At 64.9% G+C, this 9258-nt stretch overlaps 2 protein-coding genes across 4 annotated transcripts in view; one reads left to right on the top strand and one right to left on the bottom strand.

Moving 5' to 3' along the window:
- Positions 1-273: 273 nt before the first annotated feature.
- On the bottom strand, positions 274-7678 carry Prkcsh (protein kinase C substrate 80K-H). 2 transcript variants are annotated; one of them, XM_005405665.2, is made up of 18 exons: positions 7578-7678; positions 7106-7214; positions 6836-6952; positions 6068-6163; positions 5935-5992; positions 5279-5396; positions 4874-5003; positions 4016-4100; positions 3358-3436; positions 2776-2862; positions 2419-2565; positions 2234-2330; positions 1740-1809; positions 1408-1497; positions 1197-1271; positions 1032-1131; positions 793-953; positions 274-596 (listed from the first exon to the last, which is right to left on the bottom strand). In XM_005405665.2, the coding sequence occupies exons 2-17, from the start codon at positions 7182-7184 to the stop codon at positions 807-809; spliced, it is 1575 nt and encodes a 524-aa protein (XP_005405722.1). In that variant the 5' UTR covers positions 7185-7214; positions 7578-7678; the 3' UTR covers positions 274-596; positions 793-806. The 2 variants fall into 2 exon arrangements, with proteins under 2 accessions (XP_005405722.1, XP_013360566.1); XM_013505112.1 differs by having other exon boundaries at positions 7106-7231; positions 7578-7660.
- A 108-nt stretch (positions 7679-7786) lies between these two features.
- Ccdc151 (coiled-coil domain containing 151) overlaps positions 7787-9258 on the top strand; it is a 12127-nt gene continuing 10655 nt past the window's right edge. For both annotated transcript variants that reach the window (XM_013505111.1, XM_005405666.2), the window contains exon 1: positions 7787-8494. In XM_013505111.1, the coding sequence (XP_013360565.1) occupies positions 8245-8494 (250 nt within the window). In that variant the 5' untranslated portion in view covers positions 7787-8244. The remainder of the gene's footprint in view (positions 8495-9258) is intronic.

The raw sequence follows: 9258 nt of genomic DNA, 5'->3' as shown, positions 1-9258 counted from the left end.
CAGGCGTGCACGGCCATGCCTGGCTTGGGCCTGGGTCTCATCTGCCCCAGGAGGGCACGCTGCTCACTCCTACCCCTACCCCCCCCATGAGAGCACAGGGTACACAGATGGAAGTGGCCTGGGCTCCACCTGCGCCCAGTGCTGGACTTGGCCGCTGGCCTGATGGAGGGCCAGGCCGGGCAGGATCTGCAGACGGCCGCGTCTCGCTCCCCTGCGTTCACCTCTGCCCCCCACTTGGTTCTACATCCCACAAACAGGACAGACACAACCAACTTCGGGGACAGAGTCACATTTATTGTTCCTAATGTCACAGATGAAGTCACTCGCTGGCCCCACCATCAGGGAAGAGGGGCAGCAGGAGGTCGGGGGGGACCTCCAGGGTGGGGACCAGGGACCGGGGCTCCTCTCCCCCATATCTTGAGAGGCCACGGGGGCCGGGGAACATGGCCCAGCCAGCAGGGCCCAGGGAGCAGGGTTCACGGGCCCCCAAGGGTCCTGCTCCGTGCAGGGGGGCGAGGGACCCCAGGACCCAGGCCTTGGTCCACAGACGGAAGGTGGAGGGCAGCGCTGCCGGGGCTGCTTCCCGCCTTGAGAGTCTGGATGGGAGAAAAAGGGCGTATGGGGGGCGTGCAGCGTCACACACCTGGGAGCCCGGCAGTCGGGGCTGGACAGCAGGGACTGCTAGGAGTTCAAGGCCAGCCTGGGCCACACAGTGAACCTGAGGCCAGCGCCAGCCACACACCAAGAACAGCAAGACCCCGTCTCCAAACACCCCCACACCCACACACACACCTCGGCCGGCGGGGCTACAGCTCGTCGTGCTCACTGTCGGCGGGCAGCTCGGGCGGCGGCTCGGGGCAGGCGGCCGGCGTGCTGAGCTCCATGAGGTACTCGCAGCGGCTGGGCTCCGAGGTGCTGGTGACCACGGTCTCCTTCCCGCACAGCAGGCGCACCTGGGGGGAGGCGGCGCTCAGCAGCGGGCGGGGCGGCGGCGGCGGCGGCTCCCCGCGGCCCGCGCTCCCGGCACTCACGGTGGTGGAGCGGTTGGGGCCCTGCCAGCAGCCGGTGCCCTGCTCGTACTTCATGGCGCTGAATCTGTCGTGCTCGGGCCCGGCCCACGAGCCCCACGTGCTGCGGGGAGCGAGGGGCTCAGCGCCGGCGGGGACGGCGCGGGGAGGGGTGCGGCGGCCACTCACCCGAGGTTGGTGGGGGAGCCGCCGAGCTTGGGCTTCTGGGAGACGAGCTTGAAGGGGCAGAGCCGGTAGACGTATCTGCGGGGAGCGCAGGCGCCTGTGCCGTGTGGCCCCGGGCCTGACCCCGGCCCCCGCCCTGCGCCCCGCCCCAGCGCATGCCTTCCGAGGCCGTGTCCCGCGAGCCCCCCGGCCCCGCGGCCGCGCGCGGACCCACTCGTTGGTGGTGAGCTCGTAGCACTGGCTGTACAGGTAGGCGAACTCCCCTTGCGGGCCGAAGTCGAAGGAGATCTCCTGCTCCAGGTTCCTGCGAGGAGAGGCCGCGCACAGGCAGCGAAGTGAGGGCGTGGCGGCCCGGCCCGGCCCGGGGACAAACACCGGAGGGCTGTGTCCCCTGCCATCCCTGCCACCCGGGGACCCTCCCCGCAGGAGCCACCCCCGCTGGGGCCTCGGCTGCCTCGGCAACTCCCGGTGGCCGCGGCCTCTAGGGACCTGCGTGGCGGGCGGTGGCCGGGCGGTGGCAGCCGGCTGGGACTCAGCCCCTGGTACCTGATGGACTCCTCCATGTCCTTCAGGGACCGCTCGGCCTCCTCGAACTTGCTGCGGGCCTCCTGCGCAGCTGGGGGAGGGGCCACGGGTCACGGGTCCCCGCCCCACACGGGGAGCTTTGGGGACCAGAGACCGGACGGCTGCCCTCCGCCCACTGGGCCCGCCCCGGGCAAGGACGGAGCTGGGGAGCCCGCGCGCCCCTCGCCGGTGCAGGGCACGTGCACCTTGCTGCTGAGGCGCCACGCCCTGCCTAGCTGGCGCCCCTTGGGCCCCAAGAGGTGACACAAACAAGCTGTATCCCGGGAGCAGAAGACTCCCAGGGCCAGCGGCGGGGCGGGGGGGCCTTTCCCGGGGGCAGAGGCCCGCACAGTCCGTGCGTGTATGTGTCGGGGGCTCTGAGACGGAGGGGACACCCGAGGGCGCAGCGGGGACTCCATCCCAGTGCGGGGGCCCTGGTGGGAAACGGGCGCGCTCCCCACCCGACCCGGCCTCACCGGCGATGAACGCCTGCGTCTGCTCGTCGTAGGGGGGCATCTTGTCCTCCTCTCTGGGGCTGGCAGGCTGGGGGGGCTCAAGTGGGGACGGGGCCTCCTGTGGGGGGGGCGAGCCATCAAGTGGCAGCGCTCCCCCCACACCAACCCTGCGCCCCCAACACACAGCTGGGGCTGCTCCCCGGCACCTGGGAATCCTGCTCCTCCTCCTCCTCCTCACTCTCCTCCTCCTCTTCCTCCTCCTCCACGGGATGGGTCGGCGCTGATGGCGGCTCCTCCTCGGGCTCTGTCTCTTCCGGGGGCGCTGAGGGAGCTGGCAGGTCGGCGGGCAGCGCCTGGCGGGCAGGGGGGAGCGGGGCAGTCGGGACTCCGCACCCCAGGCTGCCGCCGCGGCGGCCTCCGCGTCTCCGCCCCTTCCAGAGGGCGGGAGAGGGCTCTGGCGGGAGCCTGGGTGGCCCAGCTGGCCGGGGTGGCCCGGTGCCAGGACGGGAGGCAGCGCCTTTGTGAGGCGGTGGCAGGGGCGGCACGTCCCCGCCCCCACAGACCTCCGAGCGGTACTTGTCCCTGATGGCGGCCCAGACGCGCGCGTAGAAGGAGCTGGCGTCCGTCCGTGAGTCCCCACCGAGCAGGGCCTGTGTGAGGGTTGCGGTGGGTCAGGAGGGCCCCCGTGCCCTGCTGCCCGGCTCCTGGGCCTCCAGCAGCGGTGCCGGGCACGGGAGCGTTGGGCCCTGAGCCGCGGGACCAGGCGGCCGGAGGGTGGCAGTCCAGGCCGTGGAGGGGAGTGACGAGGGCCGGGAGACCGAGAGGGACAGATGGACGCGAGGGGGACAGCGCAGGCCCCAGCGTGCGCCAGGCCCACCCAGCCCAGGGTACAACAGGGGCAGGCTGGGACGGGCCAGGAGGACAAGGGGAGGGCAGCTGTGACGGGTGGGGGAGTTGCTGTCCCCTTCTGAGGCATCCGCAGGGGTGCACGGCAGGGTCGGGGAGGGGGGTGCCGCACTGCCCGAGGCCACTCTGGACCCACTAGGCAGGGAGGATTTCGAGGCACCCTGATGTCCCCGCCCAGGGCCGGAGGGGGGCTTCACACTGCCGGCCGGTGCCCCTCCTGCCTGAGGCCGCTCGGGTACCTGGGCCTCCCCTTCAGACAGCGCCCCGTCACCGTCCGTGTCCAGCTCTGGGTGGCTCTGCAGCTCGGCCACCGAGACCCTGCAGGGCACAGGCAGGTGAGGCCCTGGCTCTGCCCGCTGCCCAGCAGGCCGTGGGCACCGGGTGACCCACTGCCTCCTCCACGCCAGGGCCACCAAGCACCTCCCGTGGGCCTCCGGGCAGGGGAGGAAGCGGGAGGGGAAACGAGGCACTGGGCCCCCACCCAGCCCCCAGCCCCCGCCTCCTTCCGCATCTGTGCCTCGGCACTGGGTAACCCCAGCGGGGGCACAAGGCGGAGGTGGAGAGCGGGTGGGGTGGGAGCCGCCAGGAGCCCCCGTCCCTGAAACCATTTCCTGACCCCAACTTCACTCCGCCCACCCCACAGCCCAACGCTCGGGAACGGCCCGCTGCTCACCCCCACAGCGAAGCCCGCTACCCACGCCAGCCTGGATGCCGCGACCTGTACCCCCGAACCAGCAGGGAGCACCCCACCTGCCCTCTGCCCCCCATCGCTCTGAAGACCCCTACTCCTCGCCCTTTGGATTCCCGGTGTCCCGCAACACCCCACCTTCCAGCCGGAAAAAGGTCGGAGGCAGGGCCGGATTTTTGCCACGGCAACCCAGGCGCAGGGACACTTACACACCGTCCACGTTGTCGTCCAGCTCCCGGAAGGCGTCGGCCGCCAGCTGCTGCTCGCGCTGGGCCTTGGCAGCGGCCTGCTGCTCTGTGGAGGGGCAACTCGGTGACCCTGGGCGCCTCCCGCTCCTGACACCCCAGAACTGGCTTCCAGGTGTCACGGAGCCCCCACTGGGCATGCGGCCTGCCAACACAGCTGGGGATGAGATGGACAAAGGTCCCTCCCACGGGGGGAGGACAGGCACTTAGGCCTGGAGGGACGCTGAAAGGAGAGGAAAAGCTGGGGACAGCACTGGGAATGCGGGGGAGAGGAGACGGGAGGCCGGGGCTCCAGAGTCCACCCACCTCTCCCCAGCTCAAGCCGGGTCGGGACCAGCACACACGGCGCCTCATCTCCTGGCTTCTGCCTGCCCGCTCCCCCTCGAGACTGTCCCCAGTGACCAGGGGAGACCGGAGCCACCCAGGCACGCTCCTGCCTCTGCGCGACCGCTCCCCGGTGCCCCATTCTTCCCCGCAGCCTAGCTGACCTGCCTCATCAGCACCCCGCCCTCGCACCCCCTCAACCCTCCATTTATCACTCCACCACGTGACCAAGCTGCTCCTTAAACATCAGACTTGAAGCCGGGCATGGTGGTGCACACCTGTACTGCAGGAGGAGCCCAGGTTCCAGCCCCACCTTGGTAATTGAGTGACTTAGTGAGGTCCTATCTCAAAATTAAGAAAATTGAAAAAAGAGCGAGGAGTGGAGTTCAGGACACAGGCTCTGGGTTGAACAAGACGCCACGGGAAAACACCACCTAAGACTGGCAGCAGATAGGAGCGGAGCCTAGGCCAGGCCTGTCCTCTCCATGCCAGGCCTACCTTCCCACAGCTTCCGGTGCTGCTCCTTGGCCTCCTTCTCTGGCTTCTCCGCCTCTTCCTTCAAAGTCCTTAGCGTCTCCACCTGGTCTTCCAGCGACTTCCTCCCGGCCTGCAGCTCCGTGAGCTTTTTCTGGATGGACAGGAGGCAAGAGGCCGGCTCTCCTGGTCTTCTGCCTCCGCCACCTCTGCCGGGCACCTCTCCGGCTCTACCCCCCCAGGGACCAGTGACCTGACACATACATCTCTCTGGGTCTCCCCAGGCTGTGGTTCCCTGAGCCCTCGGGACAGAAGCCCAGAGGCCTCCAGGTGGCCGAGAAAACCAAGCACAGCACCTTTTTATTTGGAACCTGGGTCTTGCTAAGTTACCCAGGCAAGGCTCGGGCTTTCGCCCCAGGGACCCCTCACCTGCTTCTCCTCCCGGGCCTTCTTCCAGTCCTCAATGAGGATCTTCTTCAGGCGGAAACCCTCTCGGGTGACCTCTGCCATCTGCTGCAGGGACTCTCTCTCCTGGCGGCCCTTCTCTCTGGGGGAGGAGGGGGGCACATGGGCAGCACCAGGGGCACTGAGGGCCCACAGTGCCTGCCTTTCCCACAAGGGCTCAGGCCACCCGCCAGCCCAGCCGCTACGCACCAGGCCAGAAAGCTGAGACCGCAAACCCTCCACCGACCCTACGCCCTTGCACTGTCCTTTAAAGGGGGACAGGGTTTGTCCTCCCTCAGAGCCAGGGGAGGGACCAGGGAGTGACGGGGGTGGAGCTGGAGACAGGCAGGCAGACAAACAGAAAGGGCAGGAATCCAAGAGTGGTGGCACAGACCAGTGATCCCAGCATTCTGGGAGGCTGAGGCAGGAGGAGTGAAAGTTGGGAGCTCAGCCTGGGCAATTTAGCAACTTAGCAAAATCTTTTCGCAAAACAAAAAACATAAAAAGGGGCACCTCAGCGCTAAGGCCCTTGATTCAATCCCTAACACACAGACACACACACACAGCAGAAGATAGAGACTTTCAACTCATGGGGCGGAGTCAGGCCAGGCGCTGGAGTGGTGAGGGGCAGGGATGCTTACTTGCAGGTGTTTTCACAGACGGTGCCGCTGTTGTACTCGTCAGTCCCGTCACAGCAGTCTGAGGCAGAAGCCGGGAGATCAGAGCCAGCGGTGCCTCCTCCAGCCCCCGCCCCAGGGCCGGAGCCCCACTCACCACAAACGCCATCATTGACGCGGCTGGAGAGGATGTACAGCGGCTTGTAGCCGGCGTTGGTGCAATGGAAGTTCCCGTTGGGACAGGCAGCCGTGCCTGCGGGGGGAGGGAAGGTCTGCTGAGGTCACCGAGGGCCAGACGCGGCCCATCCTCCACCCATACCCACAGCCCAAGCCACAGACAGCGCCGGAGAGCCGGGAGAAACGCCAGGCGTAGCAGGGCGCACGCCTGAAGAGCTGAGGCGGCAGGACGGCTGCATGTTCGAGGGCAGCCTGGGCCACACAGTGAGTGCGAGGCGGCCCGGGCTACATCATAGTGAGACCAGGTCTCCACACGCCAAAGGACAGGACAGGAACGACCCAGGGAAGCAAACAGCCGCACCCTGGGGGCCTGAAACGAAACCCTCCAGAGTCGCAGCGGCGGCCAGCTCCTCCTCGCTGGGATGCCTGTCCCCGGCCAGCCTGCCCCGGCCAGCCTGCCCCGGCGCTACCACGCCCACCTGGGGGTTGCAGCAGGTGGGCCTCCCGCCTGCACCTGCTTCAGGGTTCACCCGACGCCCCACCGCCAGAAGCCTGCGCAGCTGCCCTGGTGCTAGCGTGTTTTTTCTTCTTTGCGGGGCAAGCGGTGCTGGGGACGGACCCCGGGCCTCACGCATGCTAAACAGGCAGGCCACTGAGCAGCTCTCTGTACCCACGTCTGCCTCGACACCGGGCGCCGGGGCAGGGCCCGGGGGCCGCTGCTCAGTAACGAACTCAGAGAGAGGCTCACCCGGCTCGTCGGAACCGTCCTTGCAGTCACAGTAGTCATCGTTCACCTGATCGAAAGGGATCGTGGCCGAGCCGTCCAGGCAGGTGAAAGGCTTGGATTCATCATAAAAGTGATGGTCTGGGGACAAAGAAAAAGTGAGCGCGACTTCTCTGCCCAGCACCAGCGCAGGCTGCACGCTGGGGAGAAACCGAGGGCACGGGCAAGGAATGTCCGCCGCGGGCTCCCGCTCCTCTCCCTCGCTGCCCCGCAGCCCGGGGCCGCAGCACTCACTGGTGAGGGAGACGCCCCGGGGTCTCTTGACCTCCACGGCCCAGCAGAGGGGCGGCAGCAGCAGCACCAGGAGCAACATGACGCGCGGGGCTCGGGCCGGACAGCAGCTCTGTGGGAGGAAGCAGGCTGCGGGGAGATGCGGGGATGCCCACGCCGGGCCACGAGCAGGGAGCCGCGGGCAGGTGGGGCCGGCTCCAGGCAACTGGACCCGCCACCTTTTCGGGGCAAGTGATCGCTCTCTCCGTTTGCAATCTAGGATCGCGGAACAGAGGTCCTCCCGGTCCTGGGCGGCGCAGGAGAGCCTCGGTCCGCTCAAATCAAAGTCCTCGCTCCCCACGCCGGAGTGGACAACTCAGTTCCCGCCATAAGCTAAAGGGGCTCACTGTCGCCTCTAACCCTCACACAAACCCCTCCGCTGCCCCCCTCTATGAAACGAACGTGCCTTCCCACCCGCTAGTTCATCATCACCTACATGAGGCCGAGCCAAAGCTCAATATCCACCGCGCCCGCTTTTGCCTAGTGGCCACAGTTCCTGCTGCAGAAAGAAAGCGGAAGCGTCTGGGGTGCGTCGCTTCCTTTCGCACGCCGCGCACCGGGAACGGCGATTCCTGGTCGCCATGTTGAGAGTGGCAAATGTGCGGATGCCGGAACTGAGACGGCCATCTTGGGTAGGACTGTGAAACCTTAGAGAGGATAGATCTGAAGACTCGCGCTTAATGGCGGCGCAACTAGCCTCCATCTTGGGAGTGGCGGCTTCAGCAGCCGGAAAAGAATGTTCTTGAAAAATGCCCGCGAACCTCACCCCCGGGAGGTGGGGCGAGAAAAGAAAAAGGACGAGCACGTGACCCCGAAGCATGCTCCTCACCATCTGCTGCAAGGCTCTGCCCCACCACCTGCTGGGACCGCCCCTTTGCATTGCTCTAGCCAATGAGAGTGGCACGCGGGCGGTCTCCATGGGAACACTGGAGGGAGGGGGAAGCGGTTACTTAGCAACCGGGAGATGCTAAGCGGCCCCGCCAAGCGGTCGGAAAGTGCATTCCCAGAGACTGAGGAACCCGAACTGTCGGGTCTCAGAAGAGGGGCGGCCAATTTTTCGCTGCTCCCGTAAACCCTAGGGGCCTTTGGCTCCTAACCGAATCATGACGTCTCCCCTGTGCAGGGCGGCCTCTGCCAACGCCGTGCCTTCTCAAGATCAGGCTTCGACATCCTCTCCCAAAGCCAAGAGCAGTAGGGCTCAGGCCAAGCAGAGCCACCTCCTAGGCAAGGGCTGGGCGCGGGCACAGGCCTGGCCCCCACTCCATTCCAAGATGGGACTGCGAGGCCACAGTCTGGTGAAGACTTCTGTGCACACACAGGTGGTCGAGTTACAAAGGAAGATCCAACTGTTGGGTAAGATGGCTGCAGAGGGCACGGCAGGGTCAGGGGTCAACAGTGTCCACCAGGGCTTGTGAGCAGGCATGGGGCCACCAAAGCAGTTCACTTGCATGAGTCTTGATGACCAGTTTGTGAAGAAAAAAGCTCATACTTTTTCGTGGTTTCTTTCATCTCTCCTCAAACTTCTGAGCTCAGAACTGACAAGTGTATTTCCTATTTCCCATAATTACAGCTCTTCTATCACGCATGTGGTGGTGAAAAGAAAAGTTCTACAGCTGGGTTTTCTGAGTTAAAAACTTGCTCTGTATGATAGTTTGACCGGGGGGGAACTAAGACTAAACTAATTGCCGTCAGTTTTTCCATCTATAAAACAGGGATAATGAACTCAGAGAGAGGCTGAGGCAGGAAGGTTGCAAGTTTGAGCCTGCCCTGCTCAATTTAGTGAGACACTGTCACCCAAAAAAAAAAAAAAAAATCAATTACAAAATAAAAAATAAAAAGGACTGGAGATCTGAGTATGGTGACACAAGTCTGTAATCCCAGTACTCAGGAAGCTGAGACAGGAGGATTGAGGCCAGCCTGGACTACATGGCAAGACCTTTTCTCAAAAAAACAAAACAGAAAAATCAAAATTTTTAAAAAGTAAAACTAAAAAGGGCTGGGAATGTAGCACAGTGCAAAGGCTTTTTTTTTTTTTTTTTTTTTTTTTTTTTCTTTTTTAGAGAGGGTTTCACTCTGCAGTTTAGGTTGGCCTTGAACTCACTTTGTACCCAAGACTG

The sequence above is a fragment of the Chinchilla lanigera genome, unplaced genomic scaffold, assembly GCF_000276665.1.
Source record: "Chinchilla lanigera isolate Chin_1 unplaced genomic scaffold, ChiLan1.0 scaffold00094, whole genome shotgun sequence".
NCBI classification, from domain to species: domain Eukaryota; kingdom Metazoa; phylum Chordata; class Mammalia; order Rodentia; family Chinchillidae; genus Chinchilla; species Chinchilla lanigera.
This window is presented reverse-complemented; position numbering and strand designations above follow the sequence as displayed.